Here is a 16,222-nt window from a genome sequence, read left to right on the forward strand (position 1 = left end):
TGTGTGTGGGAAGGCGCATTGAAATGCCTTTCCCGGATTTTGCTCTGGTCCAAAGTCACAAAGGGATTGAACTTCTTGCTGCTGCTCTTCAGCGATGGCCCCAGAGGGGGGAAGAGTTACACGTTGTTTCAAGGATCTTTGCTTCTCACGGACCTTCGCCTTGACCAAGCATGAACTCTTTCTCTGGGGACTGGCCCCTCCTGATAATATGCCCGTAGTATGTAAGTCGCAGTCTCACCGTTCTCATGCCTACATCTTTCAATACGAAGCTGTTTGTTCTTCTGGGAAGTCACCACCACCGGCCTGGGTTTTACCACTTGTTTTACCATCTGCAGGGCTGTTGTTGTTGTTCCGTGTAGACTCATAGGACCTAGGTACCTCTGAAGAGTGCGTTTTGGATTTTATACAGAAGGAACCATACTGTATGCATTTTTTGACTTGCCCGCCCCCTCACCCCTTTGCCTTGATGTTTCTGTAATTCAACATTGTTTCTGTGTGTGGGAAGCGCGGTTGGGTTTCCTGTGAAGTAGGGCACTGTGCAGGATGTGATTGAAAGTTGCCCTTGGGGTCCACATCGGTGGAGGAAATCAGGAAGCATGACTGGCAAGGGAGTGAAATTGAGCTCCATCTGGAACTCTGGAGCTCAAATGGTCTAGGTATTATTGTTCTGAGTTGGCAAGAGATGGTTAGGTGTTTATGGTCCTACATTCATCAGTCAATGGGTGTGACGTGATCCGGAAAGGATTTGACTCTGGGTAAGGAGGCTCTGAGTCTTCATTTAAGGGTGGCACATCACACTGTCTGTCCACTACAGGGGGTTCGGGTTCATTCTTTTCCCCTGTGGTATAACAGTCTGTGATACGCATAAGCCACACCATAGCTATCCATGCTTTTGTGGATGGCTACAGCGTTCAGTTTCTCACTATTACGAATAATGCTGCTGTGCACATTGCTGGTCATGTTTCCTGACCAAACTTCATGAAGTGAGTCATCGTATTTCAAGGAGATTCTTTCAGATGAATGGGGAGATATTCTTATTGATAGTGCAGCTAGAGATTATATTTCAGTAATAGAAAGACAGCAGGATAGACCTTTATCTTTGCCTTGCTCATGGTCACGTGCAATAGAAACAGTGCAATGTTTCTATTACATCACAATGTTTCCAGCACATACAAGTGCACGGTCTTTTGAAGTTTATCCTTAGGAGTGAAACTTCAGGGTGATGGAATATGTACATTCCCAGACTTCTTAGGTACAACCAAACACTTTTCAAAGAGATCAGAATGATAATCACACAAGAGTTTCTGTCATTCCACATCCTCATCTACACTTGGTACAAAGAGACTTTTTGATACTTGCCAACCCAGAGGGTGTGAAATGGAGTTTCAGTGTGGCTTTTTAAATGTTCATATTCATATTATGAGTGAGATTGAGTCTATTTTCATGTTCATTAAATTATGGCATTCCAGTGAGGAGCTTGCTCAAATTTTATGCCTTAAAAAAATAGTGTTGTCTGTCTTTTTCTTACTGGGTCATCCATGTCTTTTTTGGATCATCCATGTGTTTTTTGGATGCTATGATAATGTTGACTGTAAATGCAAATTCATTCTCACTGAGTTGATTTCTTCTCATGGAAACGTGTCATGCAGAGTTGGGCTGTTGCTTAGGGTTTCTGAGACTGTAACTCTCTATGGTAGCAGATGACCTCATTTTACTCCTGTGGAGCAGCTGGTGAGTTTAAACCACCAACCAGTCTTGCCTTAAGCAGTCTAGTGTTTAACCCACAGCACCACCAGGAATCTTAGTGTTGATTATAAGCAAACCAAAAGATGCACTGTCCTGGAATCTATTCTGACTCATAGTGACCCTGCAGGACAGGGTCAAACTGCCCCTGTGGTTTCTGAGACTATTAACTTTTTTCTAGAGTAGAAAGCCTCATTTCTCCCCTAGAGCTTCTGGGTTCAAACTGCTACCTGTGATTAGCAACCCAACATGCTACTTACGATGCAGACATCTCTTCCAGGTGCTGGCCTGTGTTTGCGCATCCTTGTGGTGTCTTTAAAACAGATTTGCTTTAATTTTTGTGTCAAACGAATCAGCCTTTGCCTTAATGGTTTGTACTGTTTTGTATCTCATTTAGAAAATCATTTATTTTCCAGAAGAAAAAAATGGTGCCTTTCACATTCCGACTTCTAGTGCACTTAAAATAGATTGTGGCAGAAGGTGCTTCAGTTCCTTCCTCTCCCCTCCCCGCTCCCCTTTGAGGACAGAGAGCCGCCCCAGGTGTTAGGTGTCATAGATTTGTACTTCGGACCTATGCATTTTAAAGATACAACTCCACCATCAGTGATGCCATGCTGAAGGAAGGTTTATTGAATGCCAAGGATTGGCACTAGATTTCTGAAAGGTAATGAAGAGAGGCATTGTGTTTATAAACGAGATTCTTTCCAATGAATTGATGGTGCAGGTAGAGATAATATTTCAGTGATAGAAAGACAGCAGGATAGACCTTTTTCTCCGCCTTGCTCATGCTCACGTGCAATCGAAATAGGGCAATGTTTCTATTTCATCGCAGTGACAGAAGGTAGCAAGCGAGACCTTGTTCTTAGGCAGGCGCCTGCCCTCACGCCCCCTCTTCTCGGAGGACATTTGGAGGACGCCCCGGTCGTGCCTCAGATTAATTGCTCTGAGACCTCTCTTCCAGAGAGTGGAGCCGGGTGGTGAGCATTTTGCTGCGTTGGTCAACCTCCTCGAGAACTTTCTTAACCACAATGGCCTTGGGAGGATCTAAAAATGTGAATTTCAAAGGAGATTTGAACAGGTTGGAAAAAGAAGAATAAGAAATCATACCAATAAGAGGAATCATAGCCCTTCCTTATGTTGCACTATTGATTGTTTCACATTGAAAGATGAAATGTTGTGGGAGCAGTGAGCACAGATACAAGGAAGTGCAGGCAGTGCTTGTGGATTTTGATTTCTTGCTTCACTAAAGGCGTGTTAGCCTGCTCCTTTGTGGGAAGGAGTCCACCTCACTGAGTTTAGACGTCAAGCACACTGATGTCTCCTACCATTCTTTTTCGGCCACTAATTTTATTAAGTGCCGTAAAAGCCATCGAGGATGACGCTGAGAATGAAGTAGCACAGCACCGAAAGAGAATCTTGTTCTAATTACCTCTCACTTGGGTCACCACGTTTCCAGAACCATAGTCTTTGGACTTGAAGCTCCCGGACTTGCAAGCCCTGTGGACATAGGTAGTTGGAACCATCACAAGAGAGAATGATTTGGCAAGCACCCCCGAGAGGCCAGATTCATGATGACATTTTTTCATGATCTTTTTGGTGGGGGAGCACCTTCAGTGAGTCACAAAGTTGGGCTTCTTCAGTTTTAGCACCAGGAGGGAATATTTTTTACGTGTCATCCCATAAACACCAGATTTGACACCTTTGATTCTTGCCACTTGGCAGCACTGTGATCTGTATTCAGCCCTGGTGAATACGGTCACATTAGCTTGTGCTCCTCTTTCCAGAGGTGTAGGTATTAAGGTGCTTTCCATAAATGACCTCCCACCCCCCCTTTCTATTCCTTCACCTACCCATCTTCTCCACCGATCAGGAGGCAGTAGGTCTCGATCTCCTTCTCCAGGTGGACCTTGAGGTCCAGGAGCTGCTCGTACTCCAGCTTCTGGCCCTCGGTCTCGGTCCTGACCTGGTGCAGCTGCTCTTCCAGGGCCCCGATCTGAGCCTGGATCTGGGCGAGCTGCGTGCAGTAGTTGCCTTCGGTCTCGGCCAGGGAGCATTCCAGGGAGTGTTTCTGTTAGGGAGCAAGGACGAGAGCTGAGGGTGAGACGGGGCCCCAGAAGCGCAGACGTTTGCTTTGGTCTGAGTATCTCCTGGGTTCCCTTTGTCTACAATTGCTTTAGATTTCACATCGACATGGCGTTAAAAGAAGCTTATGGCACCACTTAAAAAGGGAACAAGTGCCTGATTCGTCATCATGTTGGGAGTGGGAGATAGGGGCTAAGAAGGAACTTTTCCCTGGGGGGCGGGCACTGAGTTCATGTTAACGGCATAGGAAGCAATATTGAGAATGGCCACACCACTGGAAGAAGGTAGTTAAGGTCTCTCACTCATCCATGTAGACATTGCTGAATCAGCATAGGTTTTACTGTATCTTTTTCATCATCCTAGACAAACATACAAATAAAAAAAAGGTGGGTAGCAAATCTACCTTTTGGCTAGAATAGGCCGAAGGATTGGCGGGGCGGTATTAGGCTTTATATGCGAAATCCCATTCTTTCCCTCGGTTTGAAGTTATTTATCTAGAAACGTGTGTGGCCGCGCTTTCGAAGATTCCAAGCCACCAGTCACCAATTTAAAACGACCCCCCGGAGAGGAGAAGGAGCCGCCCTCGCCTACCGTGGCCAGGAGGGACTGCAGTTCAATCTCCAGCGTCTGCAGGGTGCGCTTCATTTCCGTCAGCTCGTTGCGGGCCGAGGTGGTGGCCCCGACGTCCTCAGAGATTTGCTGCTGCAGCGAAGCGCTCTGGAACGAGCAGGCAGGACAGCCCACTTCAGCATCGTGGGCATCGCCCCGATCGCCGAAGGCTTGTTTTCTGCAGGGCAACTCACCTTTTCGTTGAACCAGTCCTCGGCGTCCCTGCGGTTCTGCTCGGCGAGGTTTTCGTACTCGGCGCGCATGTTGTTGAGCAGAACCGTGAGGTCCACGCCCGGGGCCGCGTTCATCTCCACGTTCACGTTGCCCCCCGCGGCGCACTGCAGAACCTTCATTTCCTGGGTGCAAAAAAGTGGTCACCTTCTCCTGTCCATTCTGTGTCCATTCACGGACAGGGGAGACGAGCAGCGCTTGGAAGATTCAATGAGTTCAGCTGGTTCCACTTCCCAAGTTGGGAAACCCAAACGCACTGCCATGGAGGCACGCTTGCTCCTAGCACCTTGTAGGACAGAGCAGAAGTGCCCCTGCCTATGGGTTTCTGAGATGGAAACTCTTTATGGAAGTAGAAAGCCTTGCCTTGCTCTCATGAAAAGCTCCCTCCACCCGAGACATTCCCTGGCTCTCCAGGAGATGGATGGACACATGGCTGCAACCCTGGGCACAGACATCGGAACAGTTATGTGGCTGGCTCAGGACGAGACAGGACAGGACAGGACAGCTTCTTTCTGTTCTGCAGAGGGCTGCTATGGGTTCAGGCAGACTTAGAGGCACCCAACAACAAGACCAAAAGTTTCCATTGTTACAAAACTTTCCCTCATAGTGAGTCAAATTCTTGCTCTGAGAACTCTGACCCATCGGTGTTAGTTCAGCTACCCAGAAAAAGTTTCAGTGCTTTTTCCAGATGTTGGTTTGTTAGTGGCCTTTGAGTCGGTTCTGATTCATGGTGACCCCGTGTGTGTCTGATAGAACATGGCACAGGTTTCCGAGACTGACCTTTTGGAAGCAGAATGCCAAGCCTGTCTTCTGAGGGTTCTCTGGGAGGATTAGAACCACTAACCTTTCAACCTATGGTCAAGCTCTTAACCATTTGTGCCACCCAGGACCTCCCTTTCCAAACGAAAATCCTTAAAATGCTTAACCCTGTTGCTGTCCATTCTGTTATTCCATTCACTTGTAGCCTAAATAGCTCCACCTTTGTAGACTGATTTTCATTCCATGCAGAGATGAACCCACCTATATACCCTGAGGGCAGACAACATAAATGTCAAAGGACGGAGTTATTGTGAATAAATCTGAATGGTTGAAGTAATTAAAAGCTTCCACCTCCTCACTCACGGGTCAGAGCAGCATCTTCTCAAGGATAACGGCCTTCAGAAGGATTTTAGTGTCATGAGAGCCTTTGTAGTCAGACAGAGCTCTGTGTAAATTCTGATTCTGCGTGGTAGTGACTGTATAAAAAAAACTTTGAAAGTTGCTTTAACTATTAAAGTCTCATTTTTTAATCTGAAAATTGTGCATAATCTTAAAAAATCCTCTTTCTGAAAGAAATGAAAGAAAGAATGAATCTTAATAAGATAGCAGTATGCTTGACATCTGAATACTAAACAAACACTTGTGATTATGATTATGGTTAACATCAAAGATGGTGGAATCTTTTGGTCAAATCCTGCCTATTGGTCTACCTGTAGCGTACGCAGTTGGGTTGCAAAGAGTCCCTTCTAAGAGTGCAAGCGGTGATCCTAACCATCACTGCCAAGACTTAGTAGGTATGGCTGGCTATAAAAGCAGTGAGCTGGAAATGAACCAGATAAATAAGTGATCCAAGACTGCCCACTGACCTGACACTGGTCAGCTTATGTCAGCCACAGCAACCCTCCTCCCCTCCCATATCCAATGGTGGCTCTAATGATGGAAACTGAACTTCTCTCTTTCTTCCCTGCTGCAAACCCTTCAAGCCATTCCAGTATTCTTTCCTCCACGGTGGCCCCTAAACCATCTTTATCTGCAAATGTGCGTTTCACTTCAGAAGGTTTAATGCAAACTTACCAATTCAAATAGAAAAAGGAGATAAAATGGTGCATCTGGGGTTGCCTGAACATGAGGTGTTAAAAATGGCATGCATTCAATCCACCCAATCACCATGACCCAGACCACACTTGAACCTGTACATCTTTATACACCTGTTTTTCAAGAGGTGACATTTCTCATACAGCCTCTTGACTAATCAAGTAGTATTCTAACTTCATTTCTTGCTTTAAGCATTTGGCTTGACTGGGAAGTCTTTGGAGCGTTTAGATGTTTCAAACGAACTTTCAAAGGGTAAAGATATTTTCTCTGTTATAAGACAATGGTTCAAAATGGATAGGAACGCTGGCTTCTAGTGATTACTTTGGGAGCATGTAATTTCTTTGGAAGTATAAAATCTGTTGTATTTTAGTCTCTCTGTGTCTATAGCCATACCTATTCAGAATAAACATTGCTATTAAGGATAGATACTGAATGTATGTCGTAAGTAAATGTTTCTATGTTTTAAATCTGTCGCTGTTATGTGGGGATTCATATCTAGCTTTCATGGGGTGTCCGTAAAGCATATTTATTTTATCTAATTAGATGTAATCTACTAAATGGCTGTTTTAACTTACTTATAATTACATAGTCAAACTCTGCTCTTACAACCCTGATTGGAAAACATGATTCCCACTTTTTTCCCATGGGAAACTGGATAAGAGAGCAAAGGCGAATGGGTCCAAAGCTACTTTTCCACTTCTAAAGACAGTTCAGCCTCCATGCTTGTCTGACAATGGGTCTTTCACACCCACTTCATCCCTCAGAGGCCAGTTTGTGATCTTCGGTCAGGGGAACAGGGACTGGAGAGGAAGCAGCAAGCTGTAGATGGCCAACTCTTACCTCTTTGTGGTTCTTTTTGAGGTACGTCATCTCCTCGCTCAGGGTTTCGTACTGAATCTCCAGGTCTGTTCTGCATAGGGTTATTTCATCCAGAGCTCTGCGCAGCCCATTGACATCAGCCTCTACACTCTGGTGAAGAGCCAGCTCGTTCTCATACCTTCAGGAGGGTCAATGGTTTTCCAACGTATTACACAACTGAACTGGAGAAATAGTCATCCCCGCCCCCAAACCGGTGATCAAAGATGAAAAATTCTAGAATTTCAAAATGGTAGATACTATCACAAGAGATATTTTCAAAGTTGGCCTTGTAAGTATTATATTTTTAAAAAGTTGAGATATTCTTTGGATAGAAAAAGAACCAGGGTCTGGGGAAATCATTTTACAGCAGTTCCAATTCTTTATTTAGTATCTGAGTATAAAAAGAGTAATGACAGTCTGTTCATTTTAAATCCAAATTTCAGGATAGGAGTTGGTAATATTTAAAGGGCACTTGAACGAAGGTTTTTCAATCTGTGAGTCTACTTACTTGAGTCTGAAGTCGTCAGCTGTCAGCCTGGCATTGTCGATCTGCAGAACAGCATTAGCATTGCTGGTGGTGGACGTGATGATCTAGAATCAGGAAATCCAACATTTCAGGGCAATCTAACTCAACCAGTTAAAAAACAACTCAAAGGGTTTTGTTTTTATCAGAAAATTGAGACAGCAAAATGAATGTACAACAACAACAACAACAAAACAAACTTACTGCCATCAGTAAGTTTGCCATCAAATCAGTTCTAACTCACAGCAACCCTACAGGACAGAGTAGAACGGTCCTTTGGGTTTCCGAGACTACCCATCTTCACAGGAGCAGAAAGCCTCATTTTCTTCTACCGGGCAGCTGGTGGTTTTGAACTGACTTTGTGGTTGTCAGTCCAAGGCGTTACACACTACACCACCAGGGAACCTTTTAAAATTAATATTTACTGGAAAATCAGTGACCTTTTTATCATGTTAACCAACTAAGGGAGTCTCTGGGTGGTGCAGATGGTGAACCTACTCGGCTGCTTACTGAAGGGCTTAGAGGTCCGTGGAGTCTATGCAGAGGCACCTTGAGAGAAAATCCTGGTTCTCTGCTTCAGACAAATCTGCCACTGAAAGTTCAGTGGAACATAGTCCCACTCTGACATACATGGAGTCCAGTCCAATTGGATCATCCCAACTACTTTAACCAACGATAAAGCCCAAACCAACCTCACTGCCATTGAGTCACTAGTGACCTTCCCGTGGGCTTCCAAGACTCTACCTGTTTACGGGAGTAGAGAGCCCAGTCTGTCTCCCGAGAAGGTGCTGGTTTCAAACTGCCCCCAGGCAGCTGGCAGCCCAACGCATCACCACAGACTCTACATCCTGCTTATTCCTAAGGCTAAATTGAAAGGTCCTTAAGACAATCACAATTATGAAATATTTTCAGAATTTCCTCAAGAAAGGAAGAGTATCTTTAGTAACAAAGTAGATAAAAATGATTGAAATATGGGCTCTGACCTGATTTTTAAGATCGTCGATGATTGGGAAGTATCTGCTGTAGTCGTGATCAAGACCACGGCAGGAACCAGGCCCAAATTTCTCATACCACCCCTTGATCTTCTGCTCCAGGCCAGCGTTGGCCTCCTCCAGAGCACGCACGTTGTCCAGGTAGGACGCCAGGCGGTCGTTGAGGTTCTGCATGGTCACCTTCTCATTGCCAGAAAGGAGGCCTCCTTCATTCACGGTAAAGCCAGCACAGAGACTGCTCCCTCCTGCATTTCCTCCCGATGAGCTGCCACCAAAGGCACAAGAGAAGCCACTTCCGATTCCAGGTATGCCACAAGCATTTCCAGCCCCAAAGCTGGCTGCCGCGCTGGAGAGCCTGAGTGAACCCGTGGTGGGTCGAGGACCGGGCTTCCTGGATCCACTGGAAAGGCGAAGAGACATGGCGTCAGGGCAGAGGCGTTGTGGTGGCGTGCTCGTGGAGGTCCGACCGAAATGCCTTCTTGCTTCAGGTGTTTTGTTTGCCTTTTTATAGACAATCCCAAGGGTGTTCTGGATGAAATTCTGCCAACATAGAGTAAACCATGGCTTGCCAGCCTCAGCAAGTTAGCGTCAGAGGGTGATTTTTCCTAATTAGTAAGTGACTTTGCGGGGTTTGTTTCTGTAGATGGGCAGCGCCCTCGGGTTGGTGGTTATCTGAGAAATGGGTCTAGGTGGAGTCATGTCCGCTTCATTACTGCACTTGAAAATTGCGAGTGAGTCATTCTTCCCTCCATCCTCAGATGATAAAGTCCATCGGTCCATTACAGCATTAAAATTTGGCATCTTGGGCTTGGCTTATTATGCCAAGGTAGCCGTGGATGCTGTGGAGACCGTGTATGTATTTGCGTTCCCAATGCTTTCTACATTTAAGTAGCGACTCTATCTGGAGAGATGATTATTTTCCCCAATCGGTCCTTCAAGTGTCCCCTTTCCTTGCCACTGCTCACGATGGGAGGCAACTCCGTTTTGGCTGACCCGTGCATCATATTGTGTTGACACTTACTGGTGTCTGGGAAGGGCTGACCTTCTCTTATCCCCTTTGGTAATTAGAAACACACCCCTAATTGCTGTTTTCTTTGTGGGAGTCATAAAGGACATTAGCTTATTTCCTGACCCTGCGAAACCCAAAGCCGGCATGGAAGGAAATATTTTGTCTTTCTTTAAATTAACAGGAAATTAACTAGAGCCTAGTTGTGAGATCACACATATTTCTGGAAAGCTCTACCGATTATGGAAAATTTGGAAAAAACGATGAAAATAGCCATATGCCCCAAATTTCTCTTCATTTTCACTATGTGAGGTTATTTGTGAACATATTGGTTCATTCACTCATTGAACAGATATTTTTGAAACACCTACTGTGTGCTGGTTAAGGAGCCTAGTTGCACAGCGGGCTAAGCTTTGGGCAGTTAGTGAAGCTGATGATTCACATCCACCGGTTGCTCCTCATGAGAAAGACAAGGCAGGCTTCTCCTGTCAAGCTTTCTAGGCTTGGGACCCCACGGAGCAGCTCTGCTCTATTCTAGGAATTGAAATCCACTTGACCACAGGGGGTGGTGGTAGTGCTGTGCCCGTCAGGAGCTCTAGTGGGGCAGTGAGTCATGTGTTCAACAGCGAATTCAAAGGTTAGCAGTTTGAATTCACAAGCTGCTCTGAGGGAGCAAGATGTGGCCGCCTGCTTCTGTAAAGATTTACAGGCTTGGACACCCTCTGGGGAAAGTTCTGCTTTGCCCTATAGGGTCACTATGAATCAGTTTTTGGGTGCTGTCTGCCAGACAAGGGTCTTGTCGGATCAAATAAGGCCCCTACACTCATTGGGTTTTCAATGAACTCAATGAACTCAACTAACACTACTTACTAGATCCTGAGTGTTTGAGTCAAGACATGATCTGCTCTTTCTCTTATACTTCCTGAATTGTTCACTTCAGGAGCTGCTATTCAATAGGGCTAAGAAAGGTAGGTGCTCACACAGGGTAGGGGTGAGCAGCTGCAGTTTCCCAGCATGGTGTTTTGAAGCCTAAACAAGTAGAGAAGAGCACTGTGTGTGTGGAGGGGAGAGGGGTCCCACGTCTGAGTGGTGGGAGCCTGTGTACATTGGGGAAGATAGCAATGGGAACTTAGTGTCAGAAGGAGGGATAACAGATGGAAAGAGAAATAGACCTCAAATTATAATGCATTTAGGTGGTGTTGGGTTGGAATTAAATTACTGATATCAAGTTATGATTCATATATATATATATCTCAATGGTAATAGGTAAGTGGGTTTATGTAGTACATAACACTAACAATAAATCAAACCAAACTCATGGTTGTTGATTTGATTTAGTCATCGTCACCCTATAGGATAGAGTTGCATTGCCCTCTAGGGTTTGCAAAGCTGTAACTCTTTAAGAAAACAGACTACCATGTCTTTCCCTCTCAGAGAGACTGATGGGTTCAAACCACCGATCTCTCTGTTGGTGGCTGAGTACTTTAGCAAGTGTACCACCAGAATTCTGATTACTGATATCGCAAGGAAACACCACAAGAGCAACAAACAGATGGCGTACCTGGGGTTCCTTGTGTATTCTTGTTGTTAGGTGCCAGGGAGTCGGGTTCCCACTCATAGTGACCCTCTGTCCTTCCAACTGCTGTTCTGTCTGAGCCCATTGTCCCAGCTACTATGTCAGTCCACCTTGTCACGTCGGTTTATGTAGTACATAACACTAACAATAAATCAAACCAAACTCGTGGCTGTTGATTTGATTTAGTCATCGTCACCCACAGGGCATCTATCTATCTATCTATCTATCTATCTATCTATCTATCTATCTATCTATCATCTATCTATCTACCTTCCTACTTATCCAGTTTTCCCTTTTATGGTTCTCTTTGTCTTTTCCTTTTCTGGATTCCTTTTCTGTTTTTGACATCAAGTTTAAGAACCCTGGGCTTGATACTAAGTTTTATGAAGGTTTTCTCCTGTTTTATGATTTTCCACTTAAATCCATGATCTGTTTTGAAGCATTTTGTATTAGATGTGAAATATAGGTTGAAGTTCTTCAGGACTTCAGGACCATTTGTTGAAAAGGCTCTTTTTCTCTCAGTGGGTTGCTTTTGCTCTTTCGTCAGAATTTAAGTGGGCATGTTCGTGTGGGTCTGTGTCTGTGTTCTCTATTTGCCCCCCCCCCCCCCCATTGCTGTGTTTATCTCTCGCCGGCTCACTGTTGCCATGACTGACACTATGCAGTCAACCTTCACATTGGTAAGAAGCATCCACAGGGCATTAGTCTCCTCTTTTAAAATCGGGTTCACTGTTCTAGAGCCTCTCTAGTTTTACATAAATTTTAAATTCTCTTGCTTATATCTGCAAAAAAAACAACAAACCTGGCTAAGATTTCGATAGCAATTGTGTTAAGCCTATAGAACTATTAAAGGATAATTACCTCCCTTACTAAACTCTTCAATTGTTTTCCCAAGTATTTAGAGTCCGTTTGATTTCTTTCATTAGCATTTTATAGATTTCATCCTGCAGATCCTGTATGTATTTTGTTATGCTTCTATCTAAGGATATGAATCTCTTTGGAGCAATTGTAAAGGATAGTACATTTAAAAAAATTCAGTTCCTTAATGTTATCATCTGTGATCTCCTCTCTACAACTAGTCCCATTTAGGGAGGTAAAAAGATTTATTGATCCCTCATTGAAGCTTAGTACTGCAAAGGTACAGAAAGATTTATGACTTACTGGTACACTTTTCTTTCATTCCCACAGAAGCCCAAACCCAAAGAGTTGAAGACATTAATTACTATAGTGAACCAGGAACAGATTTGACTGAAATGTGACTATGCAATAAAGCACTTTATTTTATTAGCATGTAAGTGGTGCTAACACATGGAATAAACTGTGCAAATTCAAAATAACTAGATTTATCATACTTTTCATAATTTGCAAGAGAAGAATCTTTAATGAAATGTCAAAGAAACACAAAATAACAAAAGCGAGGGACAGAGTGAGATATTTTTCTTCTTCTAAAAAAGATGACAGGCAAAGAATACGAGAAAGGGAAGAGAAAAACCCACTACCAGCCCGTCAGCCTTCCGGTGACCCTAGAGGACAGAGCAGAACTGCTCCTTTGGGTTTTGAGACTTTGAATCTTTATGGGAGTAGACAGCCTCACTTTCTCCCTCTGAGCGAGGGGTGAGTTTTGAACCACAGACCTTGTGGTTAGCAGCTCAACCTTTAACCCATCATGCTACCAGGGCTCCTTACAGGAAGATGAGGAAAGCAAATTCTAGCCCTTTTATTCTGAAGAACATAAACGAATGGTTTCCTTGGGCTACTTTTGGGAGTTTTACGAAGAGGCCGGCTTTTGTTGTTGTTTGTAACTAATTGTTCTTCTTATGGTGCATTAGCAGGTAGTCCTTGCGCCATTGTAATGTTGCTTATTTTCGAGGATTTTTCTTCAACTGAGTGGACCCTTAATGACAGGACATTGCCAAGTTGATCGAGTTCCTCAACCACTGTTTTGACCACAATTTCTTCTGTTGAGTCTAAAATAAGATCAACAAAAGCTTTAGCACCTGTTTTTAACAGGTTGGCAGGTCTTCACTCAGTCCTGACTGTCTTGACGTGGCAGTAAATGGACACAGTGCTTGAAATGGACGCTTACAAAGGCCCTGGCCGAGCTTTCTTCTATTTCCCACAGCTGCTAACGTCATGGCTGTTAGACGATGTGAACAAAACATGGGCTAACACAACGTAAGTTTCAGGCATGTGCAAGCCCGTGCAAGGAATACGGTCTCCTTTTACATACCAACTTGTTTTACTTTCATGGTGAGCATAATAAAGTGCATGATAGCATAATACTAAAATGCTCTTGGATCACAGCACTGAAACTGAAATTAATAAATTATAAGGAAGTAAGACAATGGGGGTTGGTTCTTCATTTTCACAATTATATAATTTGACCAAGCCTGCTCTACCGGAATATAAAATACAAATACTCAGAACTGTCATAATGACCTTTTATCTCTTCATTTTCTAGGTTTAAACTTAGAATCAGGCTTTAATTAGCTAACAAATAAATGGTTTATTGACTACCTTGGCTGGAATTTAAGAACTCTGCCAAGACGCACCTTTCACTTGATTGCCAGCAGATAGAGGTACAGAGCCTTTAGATGTGTAACACGTGGACTTACTTTCTCTGTGGCAAAAAGGATAAATTGCTATACATAAGATAAGAAATACGTAACGTATGATAAATTACATATATAATCAGAAATCTCTTTGATTTAGCAAAATGGGGAATGGAAGTTCTCATTCTGGCTTTTTGGTCAGTCAAATGGCCAGTGGACATGCTTGGGGCGCCTACGCTGTTGCAGGTGCTGGCTTCTGTGTTGCACGAAATATGCATGGTGCAGTCAGCACTTTGTTCCAAGGGGACGACGCTGTTGGGCTGGCATGAGAAGAGTCTGCAAAGGGCGTCACCCACTGATGGTGTGGCAAGTATTTATGAACAGCCCCAGTTACTGAGCACCACGGTAGGCACTTCTCCGAGCACTTGTTATCCCTCATGAGACACCATGTTCAAGAGTAGTTAGGAGTGTGGTTTTGATCTTATTGTAGTTTTACCAAGGAGGAAACGGGAGCGTAGAGATGAAACATTATGGACCTACATAGGAAATAACCCCCCGGAGAACTCCCCCTATCTAAGATTGAGGGATGGGAGGCAAGGGGCCACTAAACAGAGTGCTTGGAAGAGATGAGTTTAGAAGAAAGACCAAAGGCATAAATCTGACTTGAACAGTTAAAACACTGTCGGTAGAGTTCCCCCGTAATGCAGGCGGGAGCTGATCTGGTTTCCAAAATTGTAATGTATTGTTTGGTTTGGTTTTTGTTCATATTAGGGGTGTCTCAGAGGTGTTATGTCATTGGAGGCCACCCTCTTGAAATTGTGCTATTTGCTTTCTTGTTTTTCGGTATTTGACACCCAGGATGGATGAACTTACAGGGACAGCAAGTAGAAGAAGGGGTTCAGGGGGAAGGGGGGGTACAGTGGTGGGGGTGGGATAAAAGGGAGATGATGTCAAGGAGTCCATGTTGAAAATGAATGCCTGGAAATGGATTGTGGTAGCAATTGTACAATTCTACTTGACATGACTGAACTATGGAATGATATATGCATTAAATCCCAATGAATAAAAATAAGAGATTAAACAACATGCTTAAAGCAGCTTGGCTGGTATGAGTTCAATCAGGGCTGCAATCCCGGGGCTGTTGTTTCAGCTAACCAGCTGTGATGCCTGTCCGCCGACCGCTTCCTATGTCTCCACTGCCCAGCTTTCAAATGAAAGCTAGCGGCTCACTCAACGCAGGGGGCGTGCGGGGTAAGGAGTGAAGCCAGGATGACCTCGGATGCGTTATGATGAGAAATATGATTCCACGTGAAATCACAGAGAGCCAAGTTTCCTTTGGTTTGGAATACTGGAATTGTTCAATGTTCTGTGTTTACGTATTCTTTTTATTACTATGGGTACAAGTTCGTTCCTTAGAAAGATGAGCTGCTGCCTGTTGTCAAGCCACCTGGATGCTAACATGCATTATAATGCATCCCGGGGGACGCGTGCAGGGGTACTCTGTACACTAGGACCTTTTAGGACACAGTATTGGCGCCAAGAGAAAACCTGGCGTGACGAGAAATTGCTTTTCAAGCATTCATGTTTACCTTTCTTCTCCATCGATTAGACTGCAGTACGTTTCAATTTCTTTTTCGAGAAAGATTTTGAGATCTAGAAGCCGCTCACACTCCAGCTTCTGGCTTTCTGTCTCCGTGCGCGTCTGGCGCAGCTGTTCCCCCACTGCCCCGATCCGCTCCTGGACTTGCTGCAGTTGCTGGCAGTAATTCCCTTCCGTCTCAGCCAAGGAGCGCTCACAGGACTGTTTCTGCCAGAAACACAAAGCCACAATACGAATCTATTTTTAATGATTTCAAGGTGGAAGCATTTGTCTGAGGGAGATAAGGATATTTATACAACTGTTCATATAAATATTGTCTAAGGGATGTATTTTATATAAAGCGGGGCTTCCTACTCCCACAAGGAGTTACCGTCTCAAGAACTCACAGGGGCAGTTCGTCTACCCTGTCCTGTAGAGCGGCTGTGAGTCGGCATTGGCTTGATGCCAGTGAGTTGTTTGTTTGTTTTAAAATCATTTTACTGGGGGCTCGTACAACTCTTATCACCATCCATCCCTCCATCCATTGCGTCAAGCACATTTGTACCTTCCTTGCCCTCATCATTCTCAAAACATTTGCTTTCTACTTGAGCCCTTGG

The 16,222-nt window shown here is 44.3% G+C and overlaps 2 protein-coding genes across 2 annotated transcripts in view; both read right to left on the reverse strand.

Moving 5' to 3' along the window:
• Positions 1 to 2,677: 2,677 nt before the first annotated feature.
• Positions 2,678 to 9,312, reverse strand: LOC101645642 (keratin, type I cytoskeletal 25). Its single transcript, XM_004707140.3, has 8 exons — positions 8,884 to 9,312; positions 7,886 to 7,968; positions 7,360 to 7,516; positions 4,629 to 4,790; positions 4,417 to 4,542; positions 3,594 to 3,811; positions 3,173 to 3,240; positions 2,678 to 2,787 (listed from the first exon to the last, which is right to left on the reverse strand). Exons 1-8 carry the CDS (start codon positions 9,310 to 9,312, stop codon positions 2,678 to 2,680), a joined length of 1,353 nt encoding a protein of 450 aa, XP_004707197.1.
• Positions 9,313 to 13,228: 3,916 nt separating this feature from the next.
• The window catches only part of LOC101645957 (keratin, type I cytoskeletal 27), a 17,316-nt gene continuing 14,322 nt past the window's right edge, over positions 13,229 to 16,222 (reverse strand). Inside the window, exons 7-8 of the mRNA XM_004707141.2 lie at positions 14,027 to 14,094; positions 13,229 to 13,441 (exon numbers count right to left, since the gene is read on the reverse strand). Coding sequence (XP_004707198.1) covers positions 13,290 to 13,441; positions 14,027 to 14,094 — 220 coding nt within the window. The 3' untranslated portion in view covers positions 13,229 to 13,289. The remainder of the gene's footprint in view (positions 13,442 to 14,026; positions 14,095 to 16,222) is intronic.

This window comes from Echinops telfairi, unplaced genomic scaffold, assembly GCF_000313985.2.
Source record: "Echinops telfairi isolate 266 unplaced genomic scaffold, ASM31398v2 ScPeMD7_7458;HRSCAF=8496, whole genome shotgun sequence".
NCBI lineage: Eukaryota > Metazoa > Chordata > Mammalia > Afrosoricida > Tenrecidae > Echinops > Echinops telfairi.